The sequence below is a fragment of the Triticum aestivum genome, chromosome 3B (assembly GCF_018294505.1).
Source record: "Triticum aestivum cultivar Chinese Spring chromosome 3B, IWGSC CS RefSeq v2.1, whole genome shotgun sequence".
In the NCBI taxonomy this organism is placed as follows: Eukaryota; Viridiplantae; Streptophyta; class Magnoliopsida; order Poales; family Poaceae; genus Triticum; species Triticum aestivum.
In genome coordinates this window covers 738,362,392-738,381,701 of record NC_057801.1, presented here as the reverse complement: position 1 = coordinate 738,381,701, position 19,310 = coordinate 738,362,392, and the positions used below count along the sequence as shown (strand labels likewise).

The window sequence follows — 19,310 nt, the reverse complement described above, 5'->3', positions numbered from 1 at the left end:
TATCTTGCATGAAGTCCTCAAGATCGGCATTACGCACATACGCATCAAATTCATCCTTGATGCCTGCATTGACCATAAATTCTTCTGATGGCCATTCACAAGGCCGCACATCAGCTTCCCTCAGTGGTTCATCGTCTTGCTCACGCATTGCGCGCCTGGGTCCTTTCTTTGTTGAGGCACCACCTTGATACATTTTCCTAGACATATTTCTTCCTCTGAAAAATTTCTGAAATTTTTAATAACTCACAATAAAAGTGAATCAAACTCAATAAAACTGGTAGCAACTACTCCTACAAGTGCCTAGAGCCGATATCATGCATTAGAATTACTTCAGACCTCATAAATTTGACATGCAAGCTCAAGAACAGGGTCACCTAGGCAGCAAAAATTTGCAATGAATAAAGCACTAGAACAAAAACTAATTGGACCATTGGAGGTGTCACATACCAAGGAACAATCTCCCAAAGCAGTTTTGTGAATGGAGCTTTGAGCAAGGAGATCGAAAATTGAGGCAAAATGAGCTAGAACTCGTGCTTGAGCTGGATGGGGATTTTTTGGGGAGGAAGATGGAGTGTGTGGGTGCAGGAATAAGTGGAGGGGGCCCACTGTGGTCCCATGGGGCAGGGGGGCACCCAGTAAGGGTGGGCACGCCCTGGACCCTCGTGGCCAGGTGCTTGCCCCCCTGCTGTGTTCTCAATGCCTAAAATCCTCAAATATTCCATAAAAAATCATACTAAATTTGCAGGGCATTTGGAGAACTTTTTTTTGCGAGATATTTTTTATTGCATGGATAATTCAGAAAACAGACAGATAATACTATTTTTGCTTTATTTATTCAAAATAACAGAAAGTAAAAGGAGGGTACAGTAGGTTGTGCCTTCTAGTTTCATCCATCTCATGATCATCAAAAAGGAATCCACTAACAAGGTTGATCAAGTCTTGTTAACAAACTCATTCCGAATAGCATGGAACCGGAGAAATTTCGAATAACACTAGGTTACCTCAATGGGGATATGAACATCCCCAATAATTAGAATATCATATTTTTTCTTGACAGTAGGAAGAGGAAATTCAAAACCTCCAATAATAATAGTTGGAATTTTTCCAATAGAATTGATGCTATGAACTTGAGATTGTTTCCTCGGAAAGTGTACCGTATGCTCATTACCATTAACATGAAAAGTGACATTGCCTTTGTTGCAATCAATAACAACCCCTGCAGTATTCAAAAAGGGTCTACCAAGGATAGTCGGCATACTATCGTCCTCGAGAATATCAAGAATAACAAAGTTCGTTAAGATAGTGACATTTGCAACCACAACAGGCACATCCTCACAAATACTGATAGGTATAGCAGTTGATTTGTCAGCCATTTGCAAAGATATTTCAGTAGGTGTCAACTTATTCAATTCAAGTCTACGATATAAAGAGAGAGATATAACACTAACACCAGCTCCAAGATCACATAAAGCAGTTTTAACATAGTTTCTTTTAATGGAGCATGGTATAGTTGGTACCCCTGGATCTCCAAGTTTCTTTGGTATTCCACCTTTAAAAGTATAATTAGCAAGCATGGTAGAAATTTCAGCTTCCGGTATCTTTATTTTATTTGTAATAATATCCTTCATGTATTTAGCATAAGGATTTACTTTAAGCATATCAATTAAGTGTATACGTAAGAAGATAGGTCTAATCATTTCAGCAAAGCGCTCAAAATCCTCATCATCCTTTTTCTTGGATGGCTTAGGAGGAAAAGGCATGGGTTTCTGAACCCATGGTTCTCTTTCTTTACCGTGATTCCTAGCAACAAAGTCCCTCTTATCATAACGTTGATTCTTTGATTGTGGGTTATCAAGATCAACAGCTGGTTCAATCTCTACATCATTATTATTGCTAGGTTGAGCATCAACATGAACATTATCATTAACATTATCACTAGGTTCATGTTCATCACCAGATTGTGTTTCAGCATCAGAAATAGAAATATCATTAGGATTCTCAGGTGTGTCTACAACAGGTTCACTAGAAGCATGCAAAGTCCTATCATTTTTCTTTTTCTTCTTTTTAGAAGGACTAGATGCATCTAAATTATTTCTCTGAGAATCTTGCTCAATTCTCTTAGGGTGGCCTGCAGGATACATAGGTTCCTGAGTCATTCTACCATTTCTAGTAGCCACTCTAACAGCAAAATCATGTTTATTATTTAATTCATCGAGCAAATCACTTTGAGCCTTAAGTACTTGTTCTGTTTGAGTGGTGACCATAGAAGCATATTTGCTAATGAGTTTAAGTTCACCTTTAACTCTAGCCATATAATCACTCAAGCGTCCAATCATGTAAGCATTACTCTTCAATTCTCTACCAATATAAGCATTAAAACTTTCTTGCCTAGCCATAAAATCATCAAATTCATCTAAACATTGGCTAGGTAATTTAGTAGACGGGATTTCAACTTTATCATATCTACAGAGAGAATTTACCTTTACTACCTGTGTCGGGTTATCAAGACCATGTACTTCTTCGACAGGTGGTATATTAAGACCATGTATTTCTTCAATAGGAGGTAAATTATTAACATCTTCAGCTTTAATACCTTTTTCTTTCATTGATTTCTTTGCCTCTTGCATATCTTCAGTACTGAGAAATAGAACACCTCTCTTCTTCGGAGTTGGTTTAGGAATAGGCTCAGGAGTTGGCTCAATTGGCTTAGGAATTGCCTCAGGAAGATTCCAATTATTTTCATTAGTCAACATATTATTCAATAACAATTCAACTTGGTCGACTGTTCTTTCCCTGAAAACACAACCAGCACAACTATCCAAGTGGACCTTGGAAGCATCAGTTAGTCCATTATAAAAGATATCAAGTATTTCATTTTTCTTAAGAGGATGATCAGGCAAAGCATTAAGCAATCGGAGAAGCCTCCCCAAGCTTGTGGGAGACTCTCTTCTTTGATTTGCACAAAATTATATATTTCCCTCAAGGCAGCTTGCTTCTTATGAGCAGGGAAATATTTAGTAGAGAAGTAATAAATCATATCCTGTGGACTATGCACACAACCAGGATCAAGAGAATTAAACCAAGTTTTAGCATCACCCTTTAATGAGAATGGAAATATCTTAAGGATATAATAGTAGCAGGACTTCTCATCATTAGTGAACAGGGTGGCTATATCATTTAACTTAGTAAGATGTGCCACAACAGTTTCAAATTCATAGCCATAAAAAGGATCAGATTCAACCAAAGTAATTATCTCAGGATCGACAGAGAATTCATAATCCTTATCAGTAACAAAGATAGGTGAAGTAGCAAAAGCAGGGTCATATTTCATTCTAGAATTTAGAGAATTCTATTTAAGTTTAGCTAGTAACTTCTTAAGATCAGATCTATCATTGCAAGCAAAAAGATCTCTAGCAGTTTCTCCATCCATAACATAACCCTCTGGAACAACAGGCAATTCATACTTAGGGGGAGAACCTTCATCATCACTATCTTCAATAATTTCATCATCTATAGTTTCATTCTCTCTAACCCTAGCAAGTTGTTCATCTAGAAATTCACCTAATGGCAAAGTAGTATCAAGCATAGAAGTAGTTTCATCATAAGTATCATGCATAGCAGAAGTGGCATCATCAATAACATGCGACATATCAGAATTCATAGCAGTAGCAGGTTTAGGTGTCGCAAGCTTACTCAAAACGGAAGGAGAATCTAGTGTAGAGCAAGATGGCACTTCCTTACCTCCCCTCGTAGTTGAGGGAAAAATCTTAGTTCTTTCATCTTTCAAGTTCCTCATGGTGATCAACAGATATAAATCCCAAGTGACTCAAAGAATAAAGCTATGCTCCCCGGCAACGGTGCCAGAAAATAGTCTTGATAACCCACAAGTATAGGGGATTGCAACAGTTTTCGAGGGTAGAGTATTCAACCCAAATTTATTGATTCGACACAAGGGGAGCCAAAGAATATTCTCAAGTATTAGAAGTTGAGTTGACAATTCAACCACACCTGGATAACTTAGTATATGCAGCAAAGTATTTAGTAGCAAAGTAGTATGATAGTAATGGTAACAGTAATAAAAGTAACGATAGCGGTTTTGTAGTAACTATAATAGTAGCAACGGTAAAGTAAATAAGCAAAGCACAATATGTGAAAAGCTCGTATGCATTGGATCAGTGATGGATAATTATGTCGGATGTGATTCCTCATGTAATAGTTATAACATAGGGTGACACAGAACTAGCTCCAGTTCATCAAGGTAATGTAGGCATGTATTTCGAATATAGTCATACGTGCTTATGGAAAAGAACTTACATGACATTTTTGGTACTACCCTCTGTTGGAAAAGGCAGTGCCTAGGAGGCGCTTAGGCACGCCTAGGCACTAGGCAATGGCCAAACGCCTCGCCTAGGGCATAAATGGAGGTCTAGGCAGGGCAAGCAAGGAATTTCCTACCCAAGCAAGAAATCATGCCACATACTGCACTGGTATGCGAAACTGGTTATATTCCAATGGCAGTAGACAGCAATTAACTTATCTATATGCCATAAACTAATATCAACTCCCATATAATAATAACAAATACACTACGAGTAAAAACTATATTACCGCCTAGGCTGCGCCTAGGGTGCTTAGGCACCGCCTAGGCACTAGGCGAAGGCCAACCGCCTCGCTTACGCCTACCGCTTTTTCCAACCTCCTACCCTCCCGTGGCAGCAGGGTCCTAATGGAAACTAAGGGATATTAAGGCCTCCTTTTAATAGAGTACCGGGCCAAAGCATTAACACATAGTGAATACATGAACTCCTCAAACTACGGTCATCACTGAGAAGTATCCCGATTATTGTCACTTCGAGGTTGTTGGATCATAACACATAATAGGTGACTATAGACTTGCCAGATAGGATCAAGAACTCACATATATTCATGAAAACATAATAGGTTCAGATCTGAAATCATGGCACTCGGGCCCTAGTGACAAGCATTAAGCATAGCAAAGTCATAGCAACATCAATCTCAGAACTTAGTGGATACTAGGGATCAAACCCTAACAAAACTAACTCGATTACATGGTAAATCTCATCCAACCCATCACCGTCCAGCAAGCCTACGATGGAATTACTCACGCACGGGGATGAGCATCATGAAATTGGTGATGGAGGATGGTTGATGATGACGACGGCGATGAATCCCCCTCTCCGGAGCCCCGAACGGACTCCAGATCAGCCCTCCCGAGAGAGATTAGGGCTTGGCGGCGGCTCCGTATCGTAAAACATGATGAAACTTTCCCTCTGATTTTTTTTCTCCGCGAAAGCAAATATAGAGAGTTGGAGTTGAGGTCGGTGGACATCCAGGAGGCCCATGAGGCAGGGGGCGCACCCAGGGGGAGGGGGCGCGTCCCCACCCTCGTGGACAGGGTGTGGGCCCCCTGGCCTTGATTCTTTCGCCAGTATTTTTTATTTTTCCAAAAGTAATCTTCATGGATTTTCAGGTCATTCCGAGAACTTTTTTTCTGCACAAAAATAACACCATGGTAGTTCTACTGAAAACAGCGTCAGTCCGGGTTAGTTTCCATTCAAATCATACAAGTTAGAGTCCAAAACAAGGGCAAATGTGTTTGAAAAAGTAGATACATTGGAGACGTATCAATCGACAGTGGCTACCAAGTGGGTGGTGGTTGGGATGTAAAATTCCCTATGGTACGCCTCGAAGGGTTGATGATTGTGGGCTGAGGGCAGGTCCTCCTGGATGGTCATTTTCTGGATTCGCTCTAGTGCCTCATTTAACATAGTGAAGGTCACCGAATTCGAGGGCTCTAGGCCAAATTCCGTCATAACAGGTCGAGCTAAGCTCAGGGTACAGTGCCAGATCCTTGAGGGGGTCCGGATTGTCACTGGAGACTAAGTACGGGCTTTGATTTTCGCGTGTAGTTTCCACACCGGGATTCGAGATCAAGCCGCTTCGGGCTGGGGGTGACCCCTAGCCATTGGTTGTTGATACGTCCATTTTGCATCATGCTTTTATATCGATATTTATTGCATTATGGGCTGTTATTTCACGTTATGTCACAATACTTATGGCTATTATCTCTTGTTTTACAAGGTTTACATGAAGAGGGAGAATGTCGGCAACTGGGATTCTGGGCTGGAAAAGGAGCAAATATTAAAGACAATTCTGCACAGCTCCAAAAGTCCTGAAACTCCACGAAAGTCATTTTGGGAATTAATAAAAAATATTCAGCGGAAGAAATACCTTAGGGGGGCCACCCACCACCCACGAGGGTGGGGGCGTGCCCTACCCCCCTGGGCGCGCCCCCTGCCTCATGGGCCACCTGGCAGCCCTCCGGTGCCCATCTTCTGCTATATGAGGTCTTTTACCCTAGAAAAATCATAAGCAAGCTTACGGGACGAAACTCCGCCGCCACGAGGCGAAACCTTGGCGGAACCAATCTAGGGCTCCGGCGGAGCTGTTCTGCCGGGGAAACTTCCCTCCGGGAGGGGGAAATCATCACCATCGTCATCACCATCGATCCTCTCATCGAGAGGGGGTCAATATCCATCAACATCTTCACCAGCACCATCTCCTCTCAATCCCTAGTTTATCTTTTGTATCCAATCTTTGTAACAAAACCTCAGATTGGTACCTGTGGGTTGCTAGTAGTGTTGATTACTCCTTGTAGTTGATGCTAGTTGGTTTATTTGGTGGTATATCATATGTTCAGATCCTTAATGCATATTAATACCCCTCTGATTATGAACATGAATATGCTTTGTGAGTAGTTACATTTGTTCCTGAGGACATGGGTGAAGTCTTGCTATTAGTAGTCATGTGAATTTGGTATTTGTTCGATATTTTGATGAGATGTATGTTGTCTCTCCTCTAGTGGTGTTATGTGAACGTTGACTACATGACACCTCACCATTATTTGGGCCTAAAGGAAGGCATTGTGAAGTAATAAGTAGATGATGGGTTGCTAGAGTGACAAAAGCTTAAACCCTAGTTTATGAGTTGCTTCGTAAGGGGCTGATTTGGATCCACTTGTTTCATGCTATGGTTAGGTTTACCTTAATACTTCTTTTGTAGTTGCAGAATCTTGCAATAGGGGTTAATCATAAGTGGGATGCTTGTCCAAGAAAGGTTAGTACCCAAGCACCGGTCCACCCACATATCAAATTATCAAAGTAATGAACGTGAATCATATGAGCGTGATGAAACTAGCTTGACAATAATTCCCATGTGTCCTCGGGAGCGCTTTTCTCATTATAAGAACTTGTCCAGGCTTGTGCTTTGCTACAAAAAGGATTGGGCCACCTTGCTGCACCTTATTTACTTTCATTGCTTGTTACCATTACAAATTATCTTATCACAAAACTATCTATTACCTACAATTTCAGTGGTTGCAGAGAATACCTTACTGAAAACCGCTTGTCATTTCCTTCTGCTCCTCGTTGGGTTCGACACTCTTACTTATTGAAAGGACTATGATAGATCCCCTACACTTGTGGGTCATCAGTTGTCGGTTCGTCGTAAGGGCTCAAGGCCAGAGGAGCATTGTGACGGAAAGCAGGTTCGGCCGAGATTGACTCTTGGCTTCCGCCTCCTTATTCTGCCTCGAAGGTCGAGGATAGGTCCTCCGCAGACATGATGGATCCGGCTGAACATGGAGCCTGGCCACCGCTTGAAGCGGAGCCCTCCTAGCTCAAAGTTGTTCGGAGTGCTGGGACTGATCTGTAGATCGAATTGGAGGGGGACTCCAGGGCGGGCATGACGAGGCATGTGAGGGTGCGGGAGGGGGCAGTGAATCCGACGAAGATCAGATCGTTGCATGCATCCACAACATATTCCAAATTACCGAATTGAATTCGGTGTTTCGGAGCGAAGTTGTCGATCCAATCCAAACGACCAGTCGGGTCGGCGTGTAGCACGATGCTGCTGAACGCGAAGAGTTGACTGGGGATGAAGAAGTCCCTGGATCCGATGCCTTCTCCTATGACCAGGTGAGCCATCGATCCTTTGGGCGACCCCATAGTGAAACTCTCAACGAAAGCACCAATGTCGGTGTCAAAACTGGCAGACCTCGGGGTAGGGGTCCCAAGTTGTGGATCTGAGATTGATGGGGAACAAGGGATGATGAACACAGTATTTACCTAGGGTTGGGCCCTCTCGAAGAGGTAATACCCTAGGTACTGCTTGATTGTATTAGATGTATAGTACAATTATAGAGTAGGTCTACCTCGAGATCAGTATGAGCTAAGCCCTAAGGTGATGAGGTGATGGATGTAGCTCTACCTCTAAATACTACAACCCTCATTTTATATAGACACAGGTAGGGTTAGGGTTACCTAAGATAGATCACAAATAAGGGGTAAAGAGATCTTGCCTATCCTTGACTTGGAGGTCACACCGCAGCTTCATAGATCTTCTGTCATTATGCGGCTTCACCAGTTCGGCCCATATTCGATGGGCCGACGCCCTGAGGACCCCTTAATCCATAGCTCCCTCAACAGGATAACACGGATAGAAGTCCCTGGAGATTTGGCTCAATTGTCAAAGACGACCTCTAAAAATGCCTGGAGACATTGAAGACAACAGTGGTACGCAAATAATTTCGCTTGAAGAAATGAGACACGAAGACTTAGTATTTTGGTAGTTTCATTTTCTTCTTTCGTGAGTCATAGGAACCATCACACAATTAAGTGGGGTCAAGGTGATATGAAGTCAGAAACTAACGCGGTGCTCAACCTAAAATCCCATGTCTTATAGTGGAGACTTTGAGGGAAAATCTCTTCCACTGTTGATTGACTCAACCTTGCTTGTAGCCCAAGGAAGGCTGGCGCGTCTATTTTAAATCCAATGGTTGGTACACGTGTCGGTTGGCCATTGACCTAGGGTTGTTTCAGCCATATCATGCCGGTTTGCCCTTGGCTATAAATAGCAGCCCCCTTCCACCATAAGTTGGTCGCTGCTCTGAGTTATTACACGACTTCTTTCATTGTAGATCAACCCACCTCCGAAGCTTTTGAGAGAAATTTTATGCAAGGAAAAACTCATACACCTAGAGCTCAAAGTAATCGAGCATTACCAAATACATTTTATTTTGAGTGAACCGAAGACTTGTTACACTTTGAAGGCTGTGATCTTCTAGACGGTTAGGCATCATGTTTTGAGCATCTAAGAGTCATTTATGGATTGCAAGTGAACGAGTTTGTGAAGGTTTCAGAAGTCTACCTTGAAGACCTACATGAGTGACTGGGTGAGGTCTAAGTGATCTTAGCTCAAGGATGATACGTCTCCATCGTATCTACTTTTCCAAACACTTTTGCTCTTATTTTGGACTCTAATTTGCATGATTTAAACGAAACTAACCCAGACTGACATTGTTTTCAGTAGAACTACCATGATGTTGTTTTTGTGCAGAAACAAAAGTTCCCGAAATTGGACGAATTTTTTTGGAGATTATTATGGAATATATAAAAAATACTAGAGCGAAGATCCACAGGAGGGGACCCACCCGTGGCCCACAAGGCACTTGGGCGCGACCACCCCTCCTGGGCATGCCCTTGTACTTTGTGGGGACCATGTGGCTCCGCCGAACCTAATCGCAAGCCTATAAATTCCTATTTCCTGAGAAAAAAATAAGAGAAGAAATTTCATCGCGTTTTACGATACGTAGCCACTGCCACCTCTTGTTCTTCATCAGGAGGCTAGATCTGGAGTCCGTTTAGGGCTTCGGATAGGGGGATTTGTCGCCATCATCATCTCCAACCCTTCTTCACCAATTTCATGATGCTCACCACCGGGAGTGAGTAATTCCTTTGTAGACTTGCTGGACAGTGATGGGGTTGGATGAGATTTGTCATGTAATCAAGTCAATTTGTTAGGGCTTGATCCCTAGTATCCACCATGTTCAAAATTAATGTTGCTATGACTTTGCTATGCTTAATGCTTGTCACTAGGGTCCAAGTGCCATGATTTCAGATCCAAACCCTTTATGTTTTCATGAATATATTTGAGTTCTTGACCCTATCTTGCAAATTATACACACCTATTACGTGTTATAATCCGCATCCCCAAAGTGACAATAGTTAGGATTCTTTTCAGTGATTACCGTAGTTTGAGGAGTTCATATATCCACTATGTGTTAATGCTTTGTTCCGATTCTCTATTAAAAAGAGGCCTTCATACCCCTTAGTTTCCTTATGGACCCCGCTGCCACGGGAGGGTAGGACAAAAGATGTCATGCAAGTTCTTATCATAAGCACGTATGACTATATGTGGAATACATGCCTACATTACATTGATGAATTGGAGATAGTTCTATGTCGCTCTAGGTTGTGATTGTTACATGATGAATGTCATCCAGCAAAATTATCCATCACTGATCCAATACCTATACTTTTCATATATTGATCTTTGCGAAGTTGCTACCATGGCTGATGCTGTTACAATCACTACAAAACTGCGACGGTTACTATTAGTGTTGTTACTGTAACCACTGCTATCAAACTATCATACTACTGTGCTACTGACAACTCAACTGATAATATTTGCAAATATTCTTTGGCTCCCCTTGTGTCGAATCAAAAATTTGGTTTGAATACTCTACCCTCAAAAACTGTTTCGATCCCCTATACTTGTGGGTTGTCAAAGGAGAGTAAGGTGAACACCTAGTCTTCTGAGTTAAATCTAAGCCTCTCCAACCAGACGTACAGTTGTCACAGCAACATGAACTGGTCAAACAAATCATTTGTCTTCACCGAGCAACTGGTTCCATATCTTCATTACTTTACTTTCCATATTTGTATTATGAAGCCTTTGCTTGCTCATCTCTGTGTGAAGACATTGCTCATGATAATCTTTTTGGTCTTTCAGTTTGTAGTTCTTAAGATTGTTTGCTTGTATGTTCGCCTATTCTATATTTACTGCTACCTAGTTTTCGTGATTTCTCTTGTTGTAATGTCATTAGCTTCTCATTGATTGCATGCTTAGAGTAGCTTTACTTCTGTTTTGCTCCCGCGTCTTCGAAGATATTGTCTGTTTCAAAGACTTCCATAAAAATCTCCCATTCACCCCATCAAGTGAATAACTAGCACTTTCTGTTTTGAAATTAATGGTATTTGCAGCAAAACATGGTTAAAAATAGTTTTGTTATATTCAATATTTCAAGCCACTAATAACCGGGCCAGCAAGACGTAGATTAGTCTACGTGTCCTGGCATCGACGTACATGTGCGATTATACTGTCACAAGCTGGTGTGACAACATTAACTATAATTATAAGGAAGGCATGTACCATAAGAAACAAATAAGTATTTCAAATGTATTTTACAACTAATCTCGCTAAAGCGCATATACTTCGGGTGCTTTGAACTTTTGAAATTTGAACGGTGCTCTGGCTCTTCTCTCCATCTGTGTGCCTCACTCCTTTTTGTGTAAAAAACAGTGTTGTGTGGAAAGATCTATGTATTATTATAATGCTATTGTAAAGAAAATTAAAAAATAGGTGCGTGCTTCAAGAATCCATGAATGGAGGGTAGCATAAATAACCGGGTCGGTCGGTTATATATTACTAGACGTGTCGTGGCATGAGCATACATGTACGGTTGAATAATCATGAGCTAGCGCAAAAATATGAACTGCAATTACAAGACAAGATCGCACTATAACAATGAATACGCATTCCAACACTCACTGAAATCTAACCAGACAATACACATAGCCAGGAAAAAATAACACAGATACTCCCTAGACACGATAATGGTTGCGACATGTATGGTTTTCTACATTAATGGTGTTCGTAGCAAAAATGGTTAAAAACAATATGACATGGAGGTGAGGTTTAATGAAGAGATTGGGCCCCTTTTTAGTTCTTATAAAGTTCTTAGGCAGTGGGGATCTTTGTCTCTTCTATTTGACCTAACAACATATGCTTTAGGCATTATCATGGAATAGGACTACACGCGATGGTGTGGTAAAATGGATTTTGGAGAGATAACTGAAAAATGTATTAATATTTTGCAATATGCTGATGACATCATTTTTTGGTGAGAGTCGGTGAGGAGAGTGAAAAGGATTGAAATTTATTTTACATGCTATCGAGAAAATGTCATGCCTCACCATTAATTTCCATAAGAGTTAATTGTTCCTTTTTGGGCAGGCTAGGAGCAAGTATGATTTATACCAAGAGATTCCTACTTGTTAACTTGGTGTCATGCCTTTGAAATATGTAGAGATTCACATTTGTAACCACAGAATCGGAAACAAACACTCGAGGGGTGTCGAGAAAAAGATGGAGAATAAATGTTCTTGTTCGGAGAGCAAGTTAACAAACACTGTTGATAGGTTAACCCTTTTTAGGCCGTATAATTAATATTCGCTTGTAAATGATGTATTTTTATCCTATTTTTGTTAGAGTTAGGAAGAGGAGTGACCATTTTAGGGCTAGGTCTGCTTGGCAAGGGGGTGAAGAAATACCACCTAGTTAACTAAACAATAATTTGTCTATCGAAAGACCAATGGCACATAGGTACAGTTAATTTGGACATCATGAATAAAGCCCTCCTAGCTAAATGGCTTTGGATATTGGGAAACAAGCAAGGAATGTGGCAATCTTTCATACTGAATGGATATGTTAAGAATTTGTCTCTTGTTTGTAATAGGAGTAGACATGGCGACAACTCTCAATTCTGGTCAAGTCTCATGACCGTGAAAGACATTTTTCATCAGCATTGCGAAAAGATAGTTGTGAATATCCATTTATTCACTAGACTCGAAAAATCGTAATTTTGGATTCCATTCAAGAAAGGTGTAATACTATGTTTTGGGGGGGGGGGGCAAATGGGTGGGCTCCAGACCTCTAAATCTTCGCTTCCCGAGGCAATATACCATCCTCTTTGATCATGATATCTTAGTAGATAATGTCTTCTCTAGTGGTTTTAGCAATATTAAGTTCATAAGAACCATGTGTGTGTGTGTGTGTTGGGGGGGGGGGGGGTTCTTTAGGGCTCTCGGATATCATTAAAAACACTTTATGGTGATGTCATTATTTGGGTAGGAAGGATCCTACAAGATGGTTGCCTAATGTTGATGGTGTATTTACCATTATGTATTTGTATAAAATTGGATTTCAAACACCGTTGGCTTCCCACACAATGTTTTGTGGAAAGTCAAGATTCCCTTTGAAATTAAGGTTTTCCTTTGGTTAACATTTGACTAGACATAACCTATCTAAGCAGATGTGGCACGGGACAAAACATGTGTATTTTGTACAATGAAAGCATAAGCCATCTAATTTTCACATGTTCTATTGTGAGGCTCGTGTGGATTTTACTAAACAATGCTTTTAATTTGCCATCAATTCCTGTCATTTTGCATGATTTGTTTCACACTCGGTTGAGATCCTTTTAATACAAATGCCTCTTATTTTTAGGGTAACATAGTAAAAATCCTTTATTTCAGGGGATTCCCCTTTTCTTTCCAAATGAATTTATGGTTAGTCTAAAACTGGTAAACGCCAAATAATAATACAGATATATTTTAGAAATATGCACCAGTCTCCTGAAACTAACAAATAGAGTTATAGCTTTGATTGACTTACTAGCTTATGGGAGCATCTTGAATCTCAACTTCCTTTGAACGAGTGCTAATTGTGGACCCCCCATGTGCTTTGTGATTCGAAAATTCGGCTGGTCCCGTAGGGGCCATGCATGCATGCTTTTGGATGAGATTGCATGCTCCACCCACCCCACCTCCCATGTTTTTTCTTATGACTTCCATGTTTGAATCTACTATATCTTTTGAACTGAATGTCCAAATTATGTCTCACATGCATATTCATGTTCCTTGTGACGAGGGCTTTGAAACAAGACCACTTTGAATATGTTTTGACAAGTTTTAAAATTTTCACCAAGTTTCAACCATTAAAACTTGATTAAGAACGAAGAACACATTCACCAAGTTTCACATATTAAAACTTAGACCCTAAGTCCTAAGCCCTAAACAATAAACCCTAAGAGCAAAATGGAACTTGGTAAAAATAATAATAATATAATTATCAAGTTTTAATATTTGAAACTTGATTAAATGCTAAAACTTGTGAAAATGCATTTAAGAGTCGTATTGTTTCAAAGTCCTCGTTGAAAGGAACACGAATATGCAAATGGTACATAAGTTGAACGTTATGTTCAAACAATGCAATAGATTAAAAAATAGAAGTAAAAAAGTATGGAAGGTGGTATGGATGGAGCATGCAATCTCTGCCAAAAGCATTCTTGCATGAGCGCCCTTAAAGTAATCAAGAGCTAAACGCATATAGGGGACCAACCACTTTTATGAATTGTGAGGCACATGGGTGGCTGGCCAAGTTCATACGCCCTTTGGTTTTCTTGGCTAACCAAGGTAATAGACATGTCCTACATTTGGCTAAATTACATAGAGCCTGGTTGAGCCTATATATAGATTTACATCTTCATACATTTCCAGTCGATCCTATATGTAGAGACATTTACATCCTAATAAATTTTTCATTGAGGCTGAAGCTTTTTGGATGAATGGTTGCAGTACACTCTGCTTATAGAGATGGTTGGTGGCATAACCTGAATTATCAGAAAATGCTCATCAATGTCATAATCATATTAACCAATCTTTTTTTTGAGAATGTTCCAAAAGACCAGGTTCGTTGTTTGGCCCATTGAACATGTTATTACACATCATACAATTTATTTTATCCCCTTCTACTTCTTATTGTGTCTTGACAATAACCCGATTTCTGGTTCCCTCCCGATGATTGAAATGGTATGGTCGCAAAAGGAGTTTGAAATCACGACGAGTTCATAGACAGTCTGCGGTCGTAAGGGCGGAAGCGAGGGTCCCTTGAACCAATGACCTAGGCACTTGCTCGGGCTCGCTAGCTCGACAACAATAAGGACAACCCTGTCACAATGGGCTAAACTTGCTTTGTATCGTGCTCTACCCGAGCAAAACTGTGAGTCTTCTTCTTGACTATGTTATTACACATCATACAATTTATTTTATCCCCTTCTACGTCTTATTTTGTCTTGACAATAACCCGATTTCTGGTTCCCTCCCGATGATTGAAATGGTATGGTCGCAAAAGGAGTTTGAAATCACGACGAGTTCATAGACAGTCTGCGGTCGTAAGGGCGGAAGCGAGGGTCCCTTGAACCAATGACCTAGGCACTTGCTCGGGCTCGCTAGCTCGACAACAATAAGGACAACCCTGTCACAATGGGCTAAACTTGCTTTGTATCGTGCTCTACCCGAGCAAAACTGTGAGTCTCCTTCTTGACTATGTTATTACACATCATACAATTTATTTTACCCCCTTCTACTTCTTATTGTGTCTTGACAATAACCCGATTTCTGGTTCCCTCCCGATGATTGAAATGGTATGGTCGCAAAAGGAGTTTGAAATCACGACGAGTTCATAGACAGTCTGCGGTCGTAAGGGCGGAAGCGAGGGTCCCTTGAACCAATGACCTAGGCACTTGCTCGGGCTCGCTAGCTCGACAACAATAAGGACAACCCTGTCACAATGGGCTAAACTTGCTTTGTATCGTGCTCTATCCGAGCAAAACTGTGAGTCTCCTTCAGCAGTTACATGCTCATAGCCCAACCCAGTTAACTTACGACCAAAACAACTTTTGTGGACGAGAGGAAATATGACCAGTCCATCGCTGCCGCTCCTCGTCTCTTCGTTTCTCAAAGATGCGCGACGTAGGGAGTTGCGATCAGTTGCGAGCGAGGTGCTGAACCCAAGGACTTGGTGACAGAGGTTGGCGGCTGCCCTGGCCACGAGGCCAACGACATGCATCCTCAACCACCATGCAGTTTACTCACTGCCTCTTCGGCTCCTTCTTGACTATGTAAGATTGCTAATTGTTTAGGGCTTGAGTTTTGAAGGTCAGGACATGGGGAATTGCCTAGTAAGGGGACAAACGGTTTAGTTTTTTTTTCCTAGATAGTCAACACCAAAAAAAAGGTCTAGTACTCACGGCCACGTGGTGCGGGCCAAAAAGATGGTGCTACTTCCGTAAAATGTATGCGGGCTACAAAACATCAAATCGCCGTCCGTGGGGATCGAACCCACGGCCACGTGGTTAAAAGCCACGCGCTCTACCACTGAGCTAGGACGGCTAATGCGACACAAATTATTCCATATATTTTATGAAGGTACAGTAGTTTCCCATTCGTCGACCACAACTACACGAGAGAAACAGAGACCCACAGATATGTGATACAACAAAAGGTGGTATCTTCACGTGATCAGACATACTCCGATATACCTACCACTAAGTACCATAGAGTTCTTCCGTATTATTGATCCGTCGACGTTAGCACCGGCTGGGCTGGCCACACGTACGAAGCAGTCACAACGCTGCAAGAGTGTGAGAGCAAGCTGCGCTCGTCTCACTCCCCTGGTTACATCCACATCGCACGTGGTTAATTTTGTTCAGTTTTGCTAGAACTCATCTAGATGAGATATAATTTGGTCTCATTCACCTTTCATAGCTAATTTATTTCGGGTACATCGATTCCTCTTCCGTGCACCTCCTCACTCTACTCGAGGGGAACAATGGGCATCTTCCCGCCGTACATCTCCGGGAGCTGGCCGTCCTCCATCTCCCGCCGCAGCGTCTCCTCCAAGCTCTTGTCGTCCACGAACACGAACTGCACCGGTCAATCGAGACGACGCAATTAGCCAGGATTTGACTTCTCAATAAACATTTATCAGCCAGCTTAACTGGTAAAAACATGCTCGAAAACACAAGAAAAAGAATCGACAACAGAGACGAGAAACATGAACCGTTATAATGTTCTTGGCCAGCGAGGTTAACTACCTTGTCCCTGGTGTTGGCGTCGATGAAGGGCTGGACCAGCTTCCACGCCTTCATGAACAGGTAGGGCACATGGATCATGAGCGCCTTGCCCAGCCTCTCCGGGTAGTAGTTTTGCAGGATCTCTATGGCCGCGATGTAGGCGCGGACGTCGCAGTTGGCGTACCCCCACCCCTTTAGATCCACGACGCACAGAAACTTCTCCTGCCCTCGAGGGATCCTACAACAATCCGATTTCAGTGTCATGCTAAGCTCTACCACAAATCATGCTGATCGACAGACATGTGGGTGTGGTAACGCGCTACCTGGCACACATGGCGTCGAACAAGTAGACAATATAGCCTGCAGAAAGGAGAAGAAAATGGTATCAATGGCCGCTCCAAATGTTTTTGTGTTGTATATATCATGTGATGGTTTCATTTCTTCAAAAAGGGTAAATATTTCGAAGTCACACCTTTATGATTTTTCATCCAAATAATCACTAGTCCATCTATTCCAAACTAACTGAAGTTTTAGCTTTGTCCTAAGTTAAGCTTTTCTCAACTTTGATCAAGTTTATTGAAATATATATCAGTGTCTACAACATTACATTATTTCCATTAGTTCCATCATAAACTATGTTTTTATACTTATTGAATGTTATAGGTATCAACACATTTTTTAACATAAATTTTGTCAAACATCCGGAAGTTTGACTTTGGATTGGAGGAAGCACTTGGGCCTCATAGTAATAGAGTCTGTTTTGACCAGTTGATTCAGCCCACATGCAAGTGTTGACAAGGCCCCCTAAAAAAAAGTGTTGACAAGGTACAACCCTTGGACTGTGGTTACGTGAGACGACTGCGTAACGGTTGTGATTCGGAGATACGGAATATTTACTAACCAGCCCCAGAGGTTCCTCTCCAAAACATGCATCTTCAAATTCCATTCCATTTAGCCAGCAAGAAATCATGAGAGTGAAGGTGAGATGTGTGAACGTACGCTTGAAGCCGGCCATGTCGCGGGTGGCAGAGAAGTGCTTGGCGGGGAAGGCGAGCATGACGGGGCGGCCGGCGCGGTCGGCTCCGCCCATGTAGGCCATCTCGTGCGACAGCTCCGTCCGCACCAGCTCCGCCGGCACGACGCCACCGGGCACGGCCTCCCGCCTCCACGCCACGAACTTGAGGAGCATCGCCGAGGCCTTGCCGACGGCATGGCCACGCGCCCGCAGGAACCGCCGGAGCGTCAGGTTGTCCACCTCCTGCACGCGTCGTGATCAGTACGTTCGGTCCGTTGGATCATTGAATTTACTGAACTGAATCAAAAAAATTACTGCTGAAATGTTCTAGCTTCACGCGCCATGTGCGCTGATGATTCGGGCATATTCGGTCCGTTGTATACTAGTATATCTTTGCTTGAATAATTATCGTGGCCATGCTTCACGTGGCCACGACTTTGCGTTTGCTAGCTAGAGAGAGGTGAAGCGGGCGGCACACCCGTTCCCATCACTTGTGCTGCAGCATTTGCTTATTCGGTCAACGATCAGTTTGTTAGGAAGAATCCCCATCAGCTGGCTTAATCAATTGATTTTTCCATACAACCAACTACTAACAAGATGTTAACCGGTGACTGGTGACAACGTCAATAGCACTGTACGCACTACTGGGCAATTAAAGTGACATGTTACCGGCCATAAAATACTACAGTAATACAGTCTGTTGTTTGTGTTCTGCTCCCAAAGGCCAGGAGAAGGCCAGAGTGGCAGACTAGGAATAGCAAGAAAACGGAAGCATCCATCCCAGTGGTCATGAAGAACAGTTGTGTTGGATCGACCGGGCAAAAGAAACAACAAGAACACGGCCGGGGACGGGGATTTTCGGTTGGTTGCAGAATCAGATCGACCACTGTGAGATGGCAGAAATCCGTCAAAGCAGGTATATGCATCGACAGATCAACCCTCGAAAGGAAGACGACGAAGGAGCTACCGAAGATGAAGGAGCGTACCTGGACATGCGGGTCCTGGGCTTCCGCCATGGCCCTCAGCTCGGCGACCTTGAGCCACTCCCCTTCCCCAGCATCTCCCCCCACGCTGCTCGCCATCGATCTCCTCTCCTCTCCTCCCCGCTCCTGTCCTTCTTACCGGTACTCTGACTCTGTGAGTACTCGTAGAGCGCGGGGGAGTCTCTGCCTGTCTGGTCTGACTGGCTGCAGGGAAGCTAGCTGTATAGACGCCACGTGATTGACTAGGTGTTACTTATTGTTTGGCCGGGTGGAATATAAGCGAGAGGCGGGAGATGGGAGTGTGCAATGGTTCTTCGTTCCTTCTGCTCGTCGTGGCGTGGGCCGCATTTGACTGCGTTCCCTTTTCCGGGAGATCTATGTAGCACGTATGCAAGTTTTGACTTTCGGTAGGCCGGCTGCTATTGGACGGACTGGTGTTCACAAAACTTTCATCTCGTTGTAGCGTCTTTTTCGA

General features: G+C 42.5%; 1 protein-coding gene and 1 non-coding gene across 3 annotated transcripts; both read right to left on the bottom strand.

Annotated features, from left to right (window-relative positions):
* Positions 1-16,082: 16,082 nt before the first annotated feature.
* Positions 16,083-16,154, bottom strand: TRNAK-UUU (transfer RNA lysine (anticodon UUU)). The gene has a single exon. It is a non-coding gene; the product is annotated as a tRNA-Lys (tRNA).
* Positions 16,155-16,327: 173 nt separating this feature from the next.
* Positions 16,328-19,201, bottom strand: LOC123072097 (phosphatidylinositol transfer protein 3). 2 transcript variants are annotated; one of them, XR_006434835.1, is made up of 6 exons: positions 18,839-19,201; positions 17,837-18,095; positions 17,161-17,197; positions 16,859-17,075; positions 16,521-16,688; positions 16,328-16,435 (listed from the first exon to the last, which is right to left on the bottom strand). XR_006434835.1 is itself a non-coding variant. In XM_044495654.1 (5 exons), exons 1-5 carry the CDS (start codon positions 18,932-18,934, stop codon positions 16,578-16,580), a joined length of 720 nt encoding a protein of 239 aa, XP_044351589.1. In that variant the 5' UTR covers positions 18,935-19,200; the 3' UTR covers positions 16,328-16,577. The 2 variants fall into 2 exon arrangements, 1 of the variants encoding a protein (XP_044351589.1); XM_044495654.1 differs by having other exon boundaries at positions 16,328-16,688; positions 18,839-19,200.
* Between the last annotated feature and the right edge of the window lie 109 nt (positions 19,202-19,310).